The sequence below is a fragment of the Pithys albifrons genome, chromosome 3 (genome assembly GCF_047495875.1).
Source record: "Pithys albifrons albifrons isolate INPA30051 chromosome 3, PitAlb_v1, whole genome shotgun sequence".
In the NCBI taxonomy this organism is placed as follows: Eukaryota; Metazoa; Chordata; class Aves; order Passeriformes; family Thamnophilidae; genus Pithys; species Pithys albifrons.
This window is the reverse complement of record NC_092460.1, coordinates 86850751-86870745: the sequence shown is the minus strand read 5'-3', so window position 1 is coordinate 86870745 and position 19995 is coordinate 86850751. Positions and strand designations below refer to the sequence as shown.

The window sequence follows — 19995 nt, the reverse complement described above, 5'->3', positions numbered from 1 at the left end:
CTGTTACAGTTATGGTGAGTTATGACGAAGGGTCAGGACAACTGAACTGGTGGTCTTGAAAAAACACGACGGGCGAGCACACGTGCGAGAGAGGGAAGCTCCCGTTTTTCAGTGTGTTTGCACACCGCAATCAAGGCAAACCCTCCTCCTCTTTTCCTTCCTATCTTTACAATTGTGGTAGCTGTTACTTTTCCCAGCGTAATTAGCACCGAGGTCTTTTCCTTTTCCCAGTGACTCCCGGCAGGAGAATCCACTTGCCCTGCCCCGCCCCGCCCCCTGGCGGCGCAGGGCGCGCCCCGCAGGCCGTCCGTGCCCCGCCGCTGCTCCAGCAACCCCCCGTGCGCTCCCGCCGGCGCTCCCGCAGCCCGTCCGTGCTCTACCGGCGCTCCCGCAGCCCCCGCGCGCTCCTGCCGGGGCGCCTTCGCCGTCGCGGCCCCCGAAGAGGTTAACCCGCCCCCGCTGAAGTCTCGGACGGGACCAGCAGGGGCGCGGTCCGCCCGCCCCGTCCGCAAGCCGCCGCCTCCCGCACGGGGACCCGCTCAAACAGACGCGTAAGGAGGGCGCTGTCCGGACAGCCTGCGGGACGGGAGTTCCCGTTACAGTGGCCAAAAGGGAAGAGACGGGCTAGGCGCAGGATCATAAGCCGCTCGGGACCGCTCCCCCGTCTCTTCCTCCGCCGGGACCCTTCCCCGCCCCGCACACTTCGGGGTCGCGGCGGTTCCGGTGCCGCTTTCCTCGCCGGGAGCTCCGGCGCGTCCTCCCCGATCCCCGTCGGGTCCCCGCGCCCGGGGCGGTCACGCGCGGCTCCCGCTCGCGGTGACGTCAGCGCCCCGCTCCAGGCGCGGCCGCAGCCGCGGGCAGGGGCTCCGCGCACGGGGCTCCGCACCACGGGCGGCGGCGTCGCGCTGTGGAGCCCGCTTGGCGCCGCCTCTTCCCTCCGTCCCTCCTTCCCGCCCGCGCCGCTCTGCCCCATGTTCGGGCTGGAGAAGCCGGCGGGGCAGCCGAAGCCGGGCAGAAGCGGTGGGCTTCCGAAGATGGCGTCCGTGGGGGATTTTAACGTGCTCAGCTCCAGCATCCCGGCCACCAAGGTGGAACTCTCCGTGTCCTGCAGGTACGGCGGCGGCCCCCTCGCCCCGCGGCGTCGGATGGGCGGACGGGCGAGCGGGCCGGTGCCCGCGGTGTGCCGGGCAGTGCGCCCCTCGCCCCGGGCTGGGCAGTGGATCGAAGAGGAGATGGGGCAGTGCGAGACGCGCTCCCCTTGCCCTGCGCTGTGCGGGGCGCGCTCCCTCCTGCCCTGCCGAGCTGTCAGCGCAGTCTCGGGCAGAGCCGGGGAGCAGCCCGGGGCGGCTGCCAGCCCGCTGCAGCCCGCTGGCCCTCACCGGGCGTGCCTGCCGTGGGGATCTGCCGGCCGAGCCCGGGGGCAGAAGCGGCTGCGGGCTGTGCCGATTCAGGCAGCGGCTGTGCCGCCCCGCATCCCGCTGCGCCGCTGCCGGCACGGGAGAGCGGGAGTGGCGGAGGCGGGAGCGCAGGGCGCGTTCTCCGGCGGGTATTTAACTTACGGAGCTGTCCCAAGTGCCGCGGTGGGGTCGGACAACTCGCGTTCGTAGTCATCCTGCCATAAGTTCTTCCAGAGCTCCTGCAGAACTGTTACGGGAACGGGCGTGTTCTGGTGCTTCGTCACATTTTACCGTAACGCTGGTGCCGAGAAATTGCGAAACAGCCAGGCCGTAACGCAACTCCAGCGTACGCGGATTTGTTCCTCGACATTTGTTTATCGGTATTTCAGAAATCCTGCTTTCTCCCACAAATCGCAGAGAATTTCGTATTAGAGGTCTAAAAATCATTTTTTGTGGGCTTTTGTATTCGTATCTTCGGTCACATTTCGTAGCTTAAGTATTCCCTGGAAGTTGCAGAGCGGTGGTTCCTTTCACCAGCAGAGTTGGCAGCTTCTAGCGGAAAATTTGAACTGTTACTGTTGCTTCCTGATGGGAAATGAGACACAGTTTGTGCTAGTAGTCCGTAGCGTCATTTTCTATTGTAGCTGACGGAGAGCTGCTGCTGCTAACAGTACTTCTTCCAGGACAGAACGGCAGTGCTCTAAACTTAAATTGTCAGACCACTCCCTCTCCTTCCTTAGAAAATAAAGTATGATTTGTTTTATCAAGGGTGTATTTGAAAAGAACGCTGAAGCAATGAGGAGTATGATTGAATTTCTGATACCGAAACAGTCTCTAGGCTGTCATACGAAAACTGATGTACTTACTGCCTGTCTCTGCAAAGTTCACGGGCGCCAACCGTGGTCCAATGAAAGGCGTGCTGCAATGTGTAAAAGCAATCTGGGACCCTTAGTATTGCTTTTAGGTTCTTCAAATAGCCTGTCACAGTTACAGATGTCAGAACATTTATGCTGGTTTTGACCTAGTTCACTTATTGTGGGAGTTCCTTTCGTTCCAAGTATTGCTTGTGTATACCTGCAGTGTTTAACAGTGATTTGAGAGCCCATCAGATAGTTACAAAAACATGTAGTTACAGGACACAGCCAATCAATTCCTGACCGTGCTTGTAACTGATTTCCGTGTATAGTTTACAATGTTTATTTCTCTGTAGATATCATCAAGAGAGGTGTCTGTTAAAACTGCCTTTTCCCCCCTTGTTTTTAAAAAAGGGTCTCACATTCTGATACGTCTTGATGTCAAGTACAGGAGGATGGTAATTTCCATGGTGATTCCTTCCTTCTGTATGTGCTGGATGACAGTTTTTGATTACAAAATTGTGCTTCAAAATTAAGTGTAAAATGAATGACACTGGGGCAGAGATTATTGATTAACACATGTTTTTGATTCATCTCTAAACATCCATTGGCTAAAGCTTGTGAAATGGAGTGTTAAATTGTGAAAGACTGCAAGAGCAAACTGTGAAGTTCAGAGAAGGCTGAAAATTCTTTAATAATTAGCAGTTGTGTATTCCTCAATACTTGGAGAAAAATGCTTTTGAAATAGTTTAGGTCATGATATTTGTTTTCCTTGATACCTGAAGATTTGTAGAACCGATTTGGTCGCTATTGAACATCAACAGTTATTAGCTGATAACTATTATTTCTTCGATGCTTTTCTTCAGCCGTTTTCACTATAGGAGATGAGGGAAGGTACAGGAGGCGTAACTTGTTTGGTGAAACGCTGAGCCAGAAGATAAACTTGTGACTCTGGGCAGTGTTCTTTCAGGTCTCCCATCTCTCTGTCTGTCTTATTCAGTAAGGACTGAGCTTGTATTCACTTAGCTTTTAATTCTCTGTGGTCTGTCAGCACTTTCCGAGTTAATTTGCCCTGTGTTCTCATTCTGCCAGTATTACCAAAGTAGCCAGGTTCAGTGCTATGCAGATGGAATTGCACTGACTTATTCTGCAAGCCAGCCTGCTTTAGCTTCAGGGGCACATCAGGTAACCTTTACGACAAGAGCATCTCATCGGATGAAAAACTGTCTATGAAAATTAAACTCCAGGAATGTTTTGACTGTCAGGTGATACTCTTTCTGGGATTTCTTTATCATTTTAGTCACATAGCTAAAAGCTTTCACCTGTTCCCATGGCTTACTGAATGCCATCGTTGGCTGTAAGCTTATAAATGCTTGAAAAGCAAGAAGTTAATCTAATTCTAGCTGTTAGGACTGAATGCCTAGCAAATAAAAAGTTCACAATTCTTTTCTGACTCTCTAAGATGTAGTTTGTCAGGAATGTGTAGTCTTTGGCTCAAGAGCCACAATATGGCAGAACTTTCATGTATCATTCCAGAGGATCCTCTGATGTTGGTAACAGTCCGCTGTTGTCTGGATCAATTGTCCTAGCAGCCATTTCCCTCTGTGTCCTGTCGCTCCCTTTGTCACATACCCTGAAGGGCACGTGTGGTCTGATGAAAATCTTATACTGTCACCTGCTGTATTATCTTTATTTGTTGCGGGCTGGTATAATTTTGCACAACTGTCCTGTGGTGAAGGTCCAAGACTTTATGCCTGCAGTCAGTGTGGAAGAGAGGATATAGGCTACTCTTTATCTTTTTCTCTAGTACTGTTTTCTAGCCCAAAGATTCCTCTTCCTCTCAAGGGATGTTTGCACTGGTTACTGATTATGGGCCTATGCCTATACTTGAGTCTTCTTTCACCAGCTGTGGGTGTAAATTGGTGCTCCTGAGTGAGTTTCAGGTAAGCTTCAAGCTACCTGTCATCCTGTTTTCCTTCTCTAGTGATGTTCTTCACCAATTCCAATGTAGTTAAATCTTGGAAAAACTTTGAATTCTATTCCTGACTTTCCTAGTAGCAGTGCAGTTACTATGTATTGACCAAACTCTAGTGTGTTTAATGCTGAGAACACAAGTAGGTGGTGGATATCACATATCCTGACACTTGTGCTGTGTGTGAACATACAAAGTTCAGTGTTCAATGGGCTCAAGTTTTTCACACTGTTATGATGTGTATACTTCGTGTTACTCTGTGGACTGACCTACTGTAGTACCTAATTAAGCCACGGCCATTCTGAAGCCTTATGTTAGAAAAAAGGCCAAGAGTTTCATTTTATCTCACGTTAATGTTTATTTGCTTACCGAATGGGGAGTTTTCAATCAGAATTGTCTTCTGGAGAGTCATTTTTTAATATCTATAGGAAAGTGAAGCTGTAGTTTCACAATATTATGACTTCTAATAGTGTATCAAAGATGACATGGTTATCTGAAAGACAGTAAAAGTTATAAAATATTGACACAGTGCAGGGTCACTTTGCTAATTCAAAAAGTTTGCTATGATAACACTGCTCTGAAAGGTGTTATGCTCAATCAGGCAGGGTGTCCTTATGGTTCTGTGTTTGTACTGGATAGACTCTACACTAGGCATATTATTCCCCCACTAGGCATAAAGTGCATAAAGGCACCATAAACTCCTTGTCATGGTTAATTCAACAGAAATACAGTTGGTTGCACATGCCTGTTTTGGATCAGTTCTGTGCTACTTCACAGTTGGTACAGAAATTTAACATTAATGAATGAGCTGAATGGAATTAAACAACCCCTATTGTCAGTAATTATAATAATTTAAATTCAAGTTTCTTGCACAGAGGAACAAAGCATACTACTGCAGAATTTTTGCTTTTCCTTTTGTTTGGCAGTCTGAAAATCTTGACCAGCTACTTGCTAGTGGTTGCAGTACCTAAAAGTATATTTAATTTTAACTTTGTCCTGGACATTGGTTTCTGGCAAGATCATATCTTTCTAGCCAGTATACTTAACCTCCTGGGTTTTTTTGAATAATTTGTTGGAAGTCCCTGCCACAGAATGATAGAATGATGAAAAAAAGATAAAATCATTACAAATTATTGAGTTTGTAACTCTGTATAGTACAAAATATGGAATATAAAATTAATCCTGATTATAAGTCTGGTTTTCATTTTCCTGCTTTCTTTGTGTGTGTGTTTCCAGGTTGGATTAAAAGTCCATGGAGGGGTTATGTGTGACTGGCAACAGAAGGTGGATTTTGCATGGGTTTTTTTTACATTTTTTTGATTTGAAATGGAACTGCCTAGAAAATGAGCGGGCTTCAGCTAAGTAAAACGAGTTGGGTGACATTGTCCTCACACTCCTCATAGTTTGCATGATTTGATTTTCACCTGTGTGTCTATATTGTTTGAAATTTAAGCATTCAGCATATGAATTCTAGAATATATGTCAGATCTTTTCCCCTGTAAATTCAGTCTTGCGATTGTTAGGGACAGGCTGTTAGGACCTGCCCCTGAGGTGGGGCAGCTGAGGTCCTTGGTATTAGATCTCTTGGGGCAGATTGGAGTGAAAAGACACTGAATGACCAGTACATATATATGGCAGGTTGATTTTAGAACAGTTTGGTTGCAATGGAAAGGATGTATATAAGTAGCCATTTTAGTTATCTACAGAAATATAACAATATGAAAGTATAAAAATATTACTTAAGAAAACATATAAGGCAAAGAAAGAAAGAAAAGGAAATGGTTGGTAAGAATAGATGGTGGAGAGGAAAGATACCGGCACCCATGGATCCAGCAACAAGACTGGATGGTTACAATTTCGATGTCCCTTGGTCGAGGTGATAGTCGCAGTCTTGATCTGTGGCGGTGGACAAGCCCTAGAAACAGAAAGTTCAATGGGGTTAATGTATGTTCAGGTTCAGATGGAAACACCCAGGTGGTTCCTTCCCTCTGGCGGGGAGTTCTACGCTGTCTGAGGAAACACTTGAGTTATGCACAGCCCTCTGGTGGAAGGCCCCAGAAATGAGTCTGGGGTTTTCAATGGCCTCTTCTAAGACATGTCCACTGTTTCTCATGCCTGCATAATTGAGTCAGTTGTGCTTTATCAGAAGGAATGAAGACCTTCAGACTTCAGAATTATGTGTGAATGTTCCAATACCTGCCGAGGGGGCAGTTTTACACCTGAGCCTTATCGAGAGGGAGGACATTGGCATGATAAAAAGCATTATCCCACCATTATCTGCTTTTTACTGGCCTTTTGGCCTTTTCCTTTATCTGCCTCGAAAAACACCTTGTCTCTAAACAAAGGTCTCCTTGTCGTGGTCGTCCTCTGGTGGTGGGTGTACACCACGTCTGTTGTGCAGATCAGAGGCTGCACTACCACAGACCCAAAAACTCTCCCCCTTACCAAAGCACCTTGCTGCTTTTGCAAACGTGATTGTTTGAGTCATTAACCTTTTAACATTTTAGTCTCTCACACAGGATCCAGGCTTCACACTAACTCTGCAAGTCTCAGGACTTCTCTGAACTTGTCTTTGCCTACATGGAGCTTTGGTTTTCCTTAGCTGCAAACCCAGACCCAATGGTTTTTTTTTCTAGTGACTAGGTGGCTACTCCTTAGTTTCACTTTGGCTTGCACTTGTGTAATTGTGTGAAATAATCATGTTTCTTTATACAGATAGCAGTGAAGTACTGATTTAAAGAAAATCTAGATATCGATAGTAAAGCACAGTTTCATTCCGGCCTGGCCACGGCCTGGGCCACGCAGGGGGCCCATGCCCCCAAGTACGTGTCCACCGGGTATACAAAATTCAGCCCTTTTCAAGGAGTTGGCTCCAAATATTATCTGTTACAGGCACTCTGTAGATTTCCATCATGGAATTACACAATCTGTTGTTTATGTCTTACGTTGTTTACTATTCTTCACACACACACACCCCTTACGTTCAGGTTCTGCTTCCCCCGCCCCTCTGTGTTAGAAAGCACTTCTCATGTGCAGCGAGTTGCTTCTCCATTCAAGCAAGTCCTCTTATCTTGGTTACACATACTCAGCTCTAGTTCTCTTTTTACGTTAACTGCTCACTGCTTGGGCTGGCCCCACTTGCAAACCCTTACATTACATTTTCATTACATTCTGCAAAGTCCAGCAAATTCAAAAGCTAGCAAAAATATAGTTAAATTTTAAGCCATATTATTTTGTCTTTGTTTCAAAGTGAGGAAAGTAATACTACCACAGAAAATCTTCATAAAATACCCTTAAAGTATTGCACACGTCCTAATATCTGGCCCTTTTTTGTTGCCTGTCTTCCCTTTATCCCTTCTGGGGCCTCAGACTGCTGGCTTCAGCTGTGGGAGGGTGTTACAGTGAGCCCCTATCAGTGTCTCACATCTGTCTGGGGAGCACCATGAAATTTACGGTGGTGGCAAGGGTGGAGCCCATGTCTCAGAAGGATGATGTTGATGGCTTCTTCCTCCCCACTCTGAGGATCCCCATTTGAGCTAATATGCTCTTCATCTTCAACTCCATTTCACACCCACATTTACTTTAAACTATATACAGTCTGTATTACATCTGCTTGAGACTTGCTCTTTCAGCTCCTGTGGGTTTGCCCAACTCCCAGTCTGTACTTCTTCACCAGCCACTGATGACCGCTTTACAGCACTGGGGTCCCCAGTAGGGGAGCATCCCAAGCCCCCTCTTTTCACCCTCTGCTCCTACACACAGCATCCTGTGTCCCCGCTTGCAAGGCCTCTGCTCTCACACCATGACGATGCTCCTCTGTACTATACCATTCTGTGAGGGCCACAATTGCATCAATAATATACACAGAATAATTACCTGCTACTACTGAAAAAATCAGAGCGCAAATAAGAGCATGTCCAAAAAGAGTATTTGAATGGTCTGGATGAAAGTAACTGGAAGAGACTGGTGAGTTGTCCTTAGATTGAATAGCTCTTTTGGCACCAGCAGTCCATGCCACAGGTTACATCACCAGGAGCTCAGAGCCAAAGATGTTTTACCTGCTGAGCTGTAACAAATGTGGATGGTTCATTCTGATTGTTTTAAAGTATTAATTCAGTTGCTACTGAAGCAGAGTTCCACCAGTTCGTGATATCCCTAAATAAACTTCTTTCATTTAAACTGGAATAGTCCAAGATTGTGTTCTGTTTTGTTTGCAAAAGTGTATTTTCATAATCTAGTACTTCCTGTCTGTTTTCACAGAATTCCTTGAGAACTATTGGTATGTTAAAGTAAATAAATTTGGCAATTCCTTTGTTTGTTTGTTTGTTTTTTTAAACTCCAGAGTAGTCAACAGTTTTAATAGAGGTTTCAAACTAAAATTGTTTGCATACATCTGACCAGAGAATGTTTTCTGTGGGTTGTCATAAAACTCGTGGAGACACTGCAGGTCTAACCCTTGTTATTGCTTCTCCCATTTTTTCCCTTATGACTTCTGAATCAGTATGTGTTTACCTTGAGAACGAAAGTTAGTGGAAGGCTGAAAATTACTTCTTTGTCTTCTGTGAACAAGAAGAGTAAATTACTTCTCCGAAGGTTATGAAGAGGTATTGTAGATGTTTTCCTAAGCTTGCATATCAGAGGTGTGTTTGCTTTCTTTCTGGTACTTCTAGCGCCACAAAGGATGGAGACCATCTGAGTGGAAAGGAAGAAGTCAGACTAATTGTCTCTTAGTCAGTAAAGCCAGTGTTTTCTCACCTGTGAGCCTATTCTGAGAGGACTAGTTATTTTGACAAGAAGGTAAAATTCTGAGAAATTGTCTGATCTCATTTTAGGTCTAGGGTGTTTTGGATCTAGAGATCTGGATGCTATAGCTCGCTTTGTTGTGCTCTGACAGAATACAGAAGAAGGGAGCAAATAGCTGCGGAGGGGTGACCACTTAAGCTGGCACTACAGCTGAAAGCTGTGAAATTACTCTGCAGGAAGTCAAGTGGGCTCTTTAGAGAAGGGCTCTTCGGATCATATGTCATCTTGCTAGGACTGGACCCTTGCAAGTTAAGTTAAAACTAAGGAGCTGTGACTACTAGGTAAATACACTTTGGTTACAATTAGTAGTACAGTGGATACTATTCTGCACAGTAAAAAGTGAGGAGATGCTTTTTTTCCCAGGATCTTCCTTGAAAAAGGGGCATGGTCCCATCGTTGAGTAAGGGAAACAGAAATGCATTTATTTAATGAACTAGGGACGATTTCTTTTCCTGTGGACTGATACAAATGTGAGAGAAGTAGTGTATGATCGTGTGAGAATATAACATATTGGAAACGTGTATTTTCTAAACATTAAATGTAGTTTTGCATGGGTAACTAACTTCTGTGTTTGCAAACTGCTGAGTGCTTTATTCTACAACCAAAGAATTTTTGCATACACTGAAATGTCATCTAAAGAAAAACATAAAAATGTAACATTTGGAGAGATTCTGACAAATTAATCTGAGGTAAACCACATTTTTAAAATTAAGGATTTCAGAGCTGTTGAAAGTAATGTATAAATAAGTATTTTTCCAGTCAACACAGATTTGAACACTGTGAGTAAATGCTACTTTTTAGTATACATCTAACAACATGGTGAAATTGTACAAAGGACCATAGACAATAGTGATTCCTGGTTAGCTACCCCTCCTACCTTGATCAGTGAATCTTGAAGTGCGTGATTTATACATGTGAGTTGTTTAGATTAAACGTGGTACAAGACACTTGGCATTGGGAAGCATTTATTTATTCGGAGAGTGGTCAAACACTGGAACTGGCTTCCTAGAGAGGTCAGTGCCCCAAGACTGGCAACGTTTAAGAGGCACTTGGACAGTGCCCTTTAACAACACGTTTCAGCTTTAGGTCAGGGAACTGGACTGGATGATCATTATAGGTTCCTTCCCACTGAAACACTCTATTCTAAAAAACTTTTTGAAGCACTAGACAAAATTGTTAATTTGATAAGTTTTTATGAAGTTCTTGAAACTCTGTGAACAAAGTGATTCTGTGAAGCATAACTAAATATGTTTTAACTTATTTACTGATTACTTATTTTTTCCCCTGGGGAAGTTGCTCTCATGCAGAAAAAATTATCCCAGCATTTCTGATCAGTCTTCTGCTTTCCAGTTTAGACTAAGTAGGTGTTTCTGCCATGGCTTCTCTTAATTTTTTTTCCCCTTTATCATCTGTGCTATTGCAACCATTTTGAAAGGTCCACTCCAGAATGGGCAGGTACAGAAGGAATTCCTTCAGGATCTGTGCTGGTAGAATAATGCTTCCTGCACAGATGTTCCTTTAAGTTTCTTTGCTGTGAACATTTGATGTGCATGTTCTCCAGGTAAAAACATGTCTCCTTTTTTTTCCCCCTTAAAATTGATAGCAATTCCTTTTCTTTTTGCACTCTTTATCTGAAAGGCTTAATGGATGTAGGGAAAAATGTACTCACCATGTTAAGTCAAAATATGTCTGTTTCTCTTTATATTTTGATTAGGAAAAAGAAAAAGGAAGTTTCAGATATTTGTGGCTTCTGAGTCTATGAGCTTTCCTGAGACAAAACAGTGTTCTTCTAAAGAGAATGCTTTTCTCACAAAAAAGGGAAAAATACACTCTATATTGCTCAGGCTATGCAGAAAGTGATATTGAAAACTAAGAGTATGGAGACTACCTAAAGCTCTAGAAATACATCTAGTCTCCTTTCTCATTTTGCTGTTCCCATTTCTTGTGGGTTTAAATTGTCCTCTCCTTATTATGTGCCTTGCAGTTTTTGCGTGTTTAAAGGATCCCTTTGACTTTTACCCGCCTAAACTGAAAATGCACAAATAAAAATGAGCAGCCTGTTGAGTTTTTAGGTGATTTAGTGGACAAATCAGACTTTTCCTTGGTATTTTTTTGTTTGTTTGCTTGTTTTTCCTGTTGGCACTAGTCTTTTAAGTTCGTTTTGAAATGGGCTGCATTGCTTCAAAAGCTTGCTAAGTTCTTATGTTAGTGTTTTGGTTGGTGGCTGTTAGTGTTTTGGATGATCAGGTGTGTCTGTAAACTTTGCAGAAGACTTCGTTTATTTATGGGAAAATGTGTAAAGGGTTGGATTGTGGAAATGGCAAGCTGTATTACTTCAAAACTGAATTGATGGCACTTAGTGACCGGAATTGCAACGCTAAACTTTGGTATCTCTGCCCTTGCAATCTTTTCATGGATACTGTTTATGCAGAAATGTTTTTAAATCAAGAAGTACTTGAGAGCAGCTAGTAGTTGGAGACCAGGAACATTCTCAGAAGTATTACAGATTCTTACCTTGGTTTTCTGCTGTTCCCATGGTGGCTGCTTTTTGCAGCTGTTGGAATAAAAGTCTCAGAATAGACTGAGCTTTACAGTACCAGGCCAGTCTTTATGTTAGTATGTATACTAGAAAATACAGGAAAAAATGTTTAAGAAGGAACACAGTAAGAGTAGGAAATATCTAAAACACTCAGAGCACCTTATCTTTGTGTAAGCATGATTAAAATGGCTTAATCTTAATCTGCAGTGGCAAACACTAACATACCAATTATAGGTCACTGTATAGTTGTGCAGAGGAATTAAAAATTGCTTGGGATTCTAATAGTGAGTATAGGAGGCCTATCCCACAACATAATGTACTGTTTCTTTCTTATAACTGATTTTGATGTTTTCTAGCAATTTGTTTTGGGATAGTCCAATTCTCTTTACCATAAATTAACAGTGTATGTAGCTATGTGTAATTAAATAGACGTAGGAGGCAATTTTGGTTTTGGATTGGCAAATTCTGATACTGCAGAGCTTACTGGACTGTCTTTTAAAGCAGTTTGTATTGATTGTTGTCAGATGCTGACTTGGATTTTCTCATTTTCCTGGGTTTAATATTTCAATTTATATTTGCACATTTTTGATTAAGGTAGAATATAGTTTCTCTGAGTATAATTGTATGCATATACAAAAATCACACTTCTGAACAGATTAGAGAAATTCTGAAGAATTAGTGAATGCAGAATTCCGGTTCATTCACAAATAATGGTCTTAATGCTAGTGCCTACTTTGGCTAAATTAAATAAAACAGACTGGTCCAAAGTTCATTTAAAGCTATCTTTGTTCATACTGCATTTTCTGAAATGGGAACTTGGCAATATATAAATTTGGAATACAGTATCTTTTCCATATTGACGTATTGAGTGGACTTAAGAAGTATTGAACAAAATATTAATAAGCTTTTCAGCACTGTCAGTAGAACAAAGATAAAGTGATTCAGATCTAAGAGTAATAAATAGTTATCTTTGAAGAGGCTTTACTAATTATTAAAAATAATAAGCTGTAAGGGATGTAAACTGGGTATTTAATCCTCTCTCTTGCTCTGAGGTAGGATCAAAGGACTTACTAGAAATTGAAGTTACCTTACGTATTCTTGAAGGTGGTGCAGATTTCACATCATGTCTGGCCACCTTTAACAGTGAAAAGTGGTAAAACAGTGGAACAAAGTTCAGTTTATGCACCTCCAATGCAGAAGATTCAGTTTAGGATTAAACCTGTTCCTACTTGCTCTGTCTACATCGAGGTCAGTTTCAATTTGTAGCAGTATTTTCCTCGTATATATAGGCTATATATTTCTGATTATTCTGCTTTTACTGAACTCCAGTGGCTCCATGTCTGTCTTAGATTGCAAGAAATTGGAGTGCCCAAAACATTATTGCTTGAATTGAGTGTTTTATGTTTGTGTATTCCAGTATGATTTTTTCCCAAAGGTACAAGATTACTTACTCGCATTCAATTTTTGGTCAGCTGAGAAGTCTAGAAGGATTTTGACATAACTGCTGTATATCCAGCTTCATGAAGCTGTGCTGCATTTTTGCTATTAATACCAAACTTAAACTACATTACTAAGTTTAATAGCTCTTTCATGTGCCCGTTCAATTGCTTCCTGGTTTCAGAACTTTTTGTAGTCTGTTGAGTTAATTTTTAAGTTTTATTATTCTAAATTTTTATTTTTTGAATGATGAAATGTTGGTTACTATTCTGAGAATGGTTTTCTGGTCAGTCCTGATTCTTGAGACTTACTGTTTATTTAAGTCTGCTCATCTGTGTGACTCTCAGTTGGTTGAAGTGTGGCTACAATATTGGAACTGCATTGCATAACAAAGAAATCAATTCTTACTACTTATTCCTAGATATTCTGTAGATAATTAGAAAATTCCTAGTTTTGATGTGTCATCTTGTATACTTTAGTTCTCATCCATGACAGATTCTTACAGATACTTCCCGAGGGCTCTGAAATCACATAGCTGTTCTTTAAGTGTAGTCTCAAGTTTTGGGGTTCAACTAACAATTCAATCTCTTACAGTTATTTGTGATTTAAACGTATTTCTGTTCCTCGTGTTCGTTTTATATATATATATATATATATATACATACATATGTATATGTGTGTGTGTGTATATATTTAATGTGCTTGTGGTTGCTTTACACTTCATGGTGTCAGAGCAAATGAGCCACAGTTTGCACAAATCCAAAATGGATAATAGAATGCAATGTAAGATGATTAAAGTGTTAGTACTGACTGACTTTGAGTAAATCTTGTATATTAGGAAAGCAGAAAACTAAGTTGACTTTCTATTAAAGCTGTTAAATACATATACACATTGATATCTGATTTGCATATTTCACAATTTTTATGCATAAGATTTTTATCTTTTTTTCTTCCTTTTTTTTTTAGAAATCTTTTGGACAGAGATACGTTTTCTAAATCTGATCCAAGTAAGTATATAGCATTTTATTGTGTATTCTCATTATGTATTCCAGATGGGCAAAAACTGCATTAAAAATTAGATGGGTAATTTTCTTCAGTGTCAGGTTTACATTGTCTTCATAACAATTACTTAGAGTAATTAAGGTACACTTAAATAAGTTACACTTATCATTTATGTGAAATGAAATTATAATGACTGCATTTAATACTGCTTTCCTGAACTAAATTATCTCTTATTTGGCAGTCAAAGTTTCTTAAAATTAATAGATGCAGGAAAGTTGGGTTGTTCTTTCTTTTTTTAGTATTGGTTGTTCCAGATGTGTTTCAAAGCTAATAAGCAAAATTTTAAATAAACAAGAAGCACATGTTGTTGCTAGTACATAGTGTCCACTAATCTTATAATCAAATGCTGGAAAATAAATTATTTCCTTTCTTGAAAGCACAACCTTTCCTGATCAAGAATGGTATGATGGTTTATGAATTAATGTTTTCAGATTTGTAAGACAGTAGCACATGCTTTCCTTATATTAAAATATGACCAAAAGCTTCCTTGCCTATGAAAAATCTGTGCCTATCTTCCTGTCCTAGACACTTTATAAAACTTTTATCAAGGCAATGAGCCCACAAAATTTTTTCTTTTTTTCTGATAGTGTCTAATCAAAGTACTTCTGTAGTTAGTAGACTGGTCCTTAGATTATGGTGTCTTGTGCCATGTTGTCTCCCCTACAACTCTCCATTTGCCTTTATCTGTAAGTTAATTTTCTTTTTTTAATCCTGGGCTTTTCTTCTTTAAGATACCATGTATTGTGCTTACTGACACTGGAAATAACCCCAGACACATAATAGTTCTACCAAGTGTCTGGACATGCAACCATGTTCTGATAGGATATATTTGAATACTGAGTCATGTGACAGTGTGACTCCGTTTGAGTACTTCAGTGAGAGTACGTGGTTCCATTGTTAAGCAAAAATTTCTTGAGAGATATTCCGTAATAATACCCTTTTGATGGGAAAAACTTCTACTTTCTGGGGAAAAGCTGTGAAAAGTTAGGACTACCTTTGACATTTTTAACCTATAAAACTTCTTTAAAAGGAGACATTGGCACTACCATGTCTCTGGTGTAGGGAGATCATGCAGAAGCAAAATTGAGTAGTTTGCATTTTACTAAAAATTTTTAGTTTGCTCAAAAGACCCAGTTGTGTAGGTTAAACTGTTTTAAAGAGTGCTCAGTGACCTATTGCCCTGATTGAATTCAGAGGTCTCTTATATTGAATAAAGCTGCCTTTCACCAGAAGTGATAAGGTGTCTAGTTTTAAGCTCAAATATTAAGGACAAGTGCTTCAAGATTTTATGAAATAGGGAAGTGTATTAAGAATACATTGCAGGGTTTGAGTAGCAGGGGACTTTAATGTGACCTTTGTGTGCAAAAGCCATGAACTACCCTGTGTCTATCACAGCTGGTTCCAGTCACCTCAGAAAACCATATGAGGACACAGTGCCACTGCTCAAACACGTTCCAGTAGAGTGTCAGGGGTTAGGAACCAGAGACACAGGTGTTGAAGATACTTCCAGAGCTCCACTTCTGAACATACACTGCTGGAGATGCGTTCTTGAAAACACATTCCATGCCAAAGGCAGTATACCTCTGTAGCCTATTCACAGCCCAAGTCAGGGCAGGGGAGCAAACCCAAATGATTGTGGCTGATGGGTCCCCGTGGCTGGTGGGTCCCCATGGCTGGTCCCCATGCTGGGGAAGGGAGACAAGGAAATAAAGTGGCAGGAAAACCTAGAGAAATCTCAATATCTATCTTTAAAATATTTCTAAGAAGTAACCTGGTGGTATTTTTTTTTTGATTCAGAGTATATTTTTAAAGTATTATTAGCTTGCTTACACATCCAAAACATACTTTTTTCTTGTTTCTGGTTAACAGCTTATTTAAAGCACTCAAATTGGTGGTGTATTTCAGAGATCTGATCTCACTGGAGTACCCATTTATGCTGCCAGTCAGGCCTGTGTGTCACAGGGTAGCTGTACAAAACCATGGAGTGCAATAAAACCATCCTTGGTCAAGAGAGGAGAGGGAAACTATTGACTCAGGAAGTGCTCATACTGTGTTTGCACTCCAGAAGTTACTTGTCAGAGCAGCTTTGATTGTGGATACTCTCCAAATAGAGTAGTTTCAGTTTTAGTACTCTGCAGTGTTTTTATTATCCAGTTCAGTTTGTTTGCTCCTACTGTCCCTCAGTTGGGTACAGAGATTAGGGCCTACTGTAAAAGGGGTAGATGTGTAGTATAAAAGGTGCTATTCTTTTCTGTAGTTGGAAGTAAAGCAGGATAAATCAGTGTCTGTTTGCTTGGACAAAGGCCATTCTTAGGCTGCTCTGTATACAGTAACTTTATCTTGTAGCAAAAAGTTGTCAAACCCAGCATTCTGCCACTTGCACAAGATCCATTTTAGAGCCACTGAATTTGCAACTGTTAGTTCTCATACTAGTTAAGAGTTGAGGTCTCATTGGATTTGCTTAGGGCAGTTCTTGTATGCTTTTTATACTCCAATGCAGTTGTCTAAGGATCATACTGATAGTGCAAATCTCATTTTGTCTTGGTCTTTTTCGCAGAGAGACACACATGAGTATAGTTGACTTCCATATCAACAACAGCCTTCTCCTGAAATTAGAAAGGAAATTCTGATTTCTGTGAGGTTTTTTAGGAGTTTTTTTGGACTTTTTTGATACTCTAATTGCTGCTCAGTATTTATTCCAATTCTGACCACTTCCCTGCAATCTAGATATTCATGCCAAGAGGAATCTGTCACTTTGCCTCCCTGGAGGCAAGTTACAGAAATAACTGTAGAATAGAGATATTAGATATAGATGGGACAGACTTGGATAGCCCTTGTCCATGTAGTATTTTAAACAACGCTGCAGTCTCTTACTGACAGTGCTTTCTGCTCAGTGGAGTCAAAAGTCACATATACTGATTTATTGTAGAATTTGGACCATTCTGCTCTCCCAGCTTGGAGACTGTTTTTTCTAGGAACAGTTTTGAAAAAAACATGGTGTTCTTTTTTCTTTTTTTTTGTTTTGTTTTGTTTTGTTTTCTTGTGGAGAATTAGGCTAAAGTAGTGTTTCCCTGATGAGGAAAGAATAAGACCTGCAAAGGAGATACAGATTAATGACTTTGGTGTGTTTCTTCTGTCTGATGACAGGCAGAACAATTTTCTTCCCATGCTCTGGTTAGCCAAGCTGAGCCTCTGTGTAGCAGTGGTGTGGGGGCAGCCCTGTGGTCAGGATGGGATGTCTCCTGGTGGAACCCTGTGCCTCCTGGGTATGATCGTAGGAAGGGTCTCATATGAAAGACAAGATGTAAAGACTTCCCCTGAGAGATCTCCCCATGGAAGATAGTAATAATGAGAAAAATCTTGTGGCATTTGGGACAAAGGGACCTTAGGGAAGCTCTGCCTGGAAGGTGTAGAAGGTGGTCTGTGAAGAGTCATGGTGAGCCCTGCTAGAAACAGTACCCTGGAAAGATTTAGGTAGCGTGGAGATGAACTTTATTGTGACTGAGTCTTCCTTGAAATGGAATAGATGTGTTACTTTGTTGGGGGAAACTGAGCTGGGCAGTGTGGATGCAATGGTAGTTGCCAGGTTAAAGGGTAAGCATAAACACATTACTCTGGAAAGGACCAGAGTAGGTAAGGGAGGCCCAACCTACCTGAGCAAATAAGAAGGTGCAGACTATAGTATTTTGGGAACTGTATCTAAACCAGAGTAATAACTGTTGACATTTCTACCCTCTTTTTCATTGCAAGATTTAATTAAATTTACCTTGCATGTGACATTGTGGTATCAGTGTCCAGATTTAAAAATTACTAAATATTAATTATACTCCTGATTACAGATGTGGATGTATCTTCCCTGGGAAGAGCTCATATGGCAAAGCCTTACAGAATGATTTCTCAGTTACTCTTCATCCATGTGCCCCTCTGGAGTTGCTTATTGCTCCTTCAGTTTTTGAGATTAGAAGAACTGTTTTTTCAGCTCATTCTTAGGATGCAGTTGCATGATATGATGGCTTTTGAAATTTTATTTATCCCACTTTATTCTTTCCCTCATGACAATGTTGTTATGTGTTCTCTGCTAAAAAAATAGTTTGCTTCATGAAATCTGAAATATCTGATTTGAGCATTTCAAGTGCTTTAAATCAACCTCACCATATTTATCTGCATTTCTACAGTTGGATATGACTTTGAAGTTTTTGAGTGATTATTGCAATTACTGCATCAGGATCTTTGCCAAACTGTGCCTGCTGGAGCCTTTAGGGATAGTGAATCTTAACCACCAACAAAGACCACTATCATGATCAGTTACTGAAAATTTCTGGGGTGAATGTTAGGGGAAAGATAGAAGAATTTTTAAAATTACTCTAAATTTACAAAGTATTTATCAGAATGAATGGAATATGTGACTTTTCTACAGCTTTCGTTAGGACTGACTTTTTTTGAAGTTTCAGTTTGGCATGCACGTGTACATATCACTGTCAGACTTGCACCTTTTACTTGAATTAAAACATTGCATGAGATTATTATTAGTCTATGTCTTAATTACATTCAAAATACCTGCCACATCTGCAGCCTGGATAAATACAAGAAAATTGCTAATCATACTACAGATTCTTAACTTTTTTTCTGTTCATCTAAGGTTTTATATAAATTAAGCTAGAGAGATGGTCCCACTCCTGGGGTATACCTTTAGTAGCACTGGGGAATCACTCACATTGCGGGGAATAGAAGTCTACTCAGCAATGAAAAGCTGAGAATGATGGCATTGCTTTCTGTAAGTCCTTCAAAGATTAAAAAATCCCAGATGATAGTACTGGCTATCAACTGACTATAAAGAAACTGAATTCAGAAACTAGGATTCTAACAGACAGACAGATGTGAGCAGCCTTTTTCAAAAAGCAGGAATAGAGTGAGAGACTGAATTAGTTTTAAGGTGACTGAATTAGTTTTAAGGTGAAACTGTACACCTCTTTTTTAATCCTCTCATATATTGTGTGACTCCTGTATCACCAATCATGGTAGGAGACTAAAATTATCCTACAGTAATCTGTTTTAGTCTTTTTGCTCATGGCTGTTCTTTGGCTTCATAAACTCTGTAGCAGACAAGGTAGTGCCAGAATATTTCTTTTTTCTTAAATTGCTTGGTAGTGAATATTTTACAGTTGTATTGTTACTTTCTTCTCCTCAATATTAAATCTCATTTTTTAATATTTTTTTTGTTCCTACTGCAATGTACAGGTTTTACTTGATTTGCTGTATTAACTCTGATATAGAGGATCAGGATGCAGTACAAAAAATAAAGCAGCTAATCAGTAGTAAAAATAATTAATGTTTAAGAAAGATCAAGACCATACAAGTATCTGAATAATGAAAGTGTGTATTATCTGTAAAGAATGGCATTTCCTCTAAATGAATTTGTTTTATTCTCAACTGGCATTATAGGTATGACAAATTTCTAATTGAAAAGCTTTTGGCAAAATGGATAAAATTCACAATTCTGTCTGCTTTTGTAGTTGGTAAGACATTTGCATTCTTGGAAACCACTGCTGAAAATTGGAAAATATGCATTATTGCAGAACTGGTAACATTAGTTTAAAAAAGAGTTTCCAAGGGGGAAAGTGCAAGGAATGTTTGTGAGAACCTGCATGTTATCAGTAGGGCTATGTCCAGAGAATATTTTTTTAGTTTTTATTGCCTCCTCCCAGTGTTGCCTTGATGCAGGTCTTACTAGATAGGGCTCTGAAGATAGTGAAGGGTCTAGGGGAGAAACCATAGGAGGAGTGGCTGAGATCACTTGGTTTGGTCAGCCTAGAGGAGAGGAGACTGAGGAGAGACCTCATTGAGGTCTTCAACATCCTCATGAGGGGAAGAGGAGGGGCAGGCACTGATCCCTTCACCCTGACCAGTGACAGGACCCAAGGGTATGAAGCT

The 19995-nt window shown here is 41.0% G+C and overlaps 1 protein-coding gene across 1 annotated transcript in view; it reads left to right on the top strand.

Annotated features, from left to right (window-relative positions):
- Positions 1–892: 892 nt before the first annotated feature.
- Positions 893–19995, top strand: part of CPNE8 (copine 8) — an 81810-nt gene continuing 62707 nt past the window's right edge. Inside the window, exons 1-2 of the mRNA XM_071552595.1 lie at positions 893–1111; positions 13969–14009. Coding sequence (XP_071408696.1) covers positions 972–1111; positions 13969–14009 — 181 coding nt within the window. The 5' untranslated portion in view covers positions 893–971. The remainder of the gene's footprint in view (positions 1112–13968; positions 14010–19995) is intronic.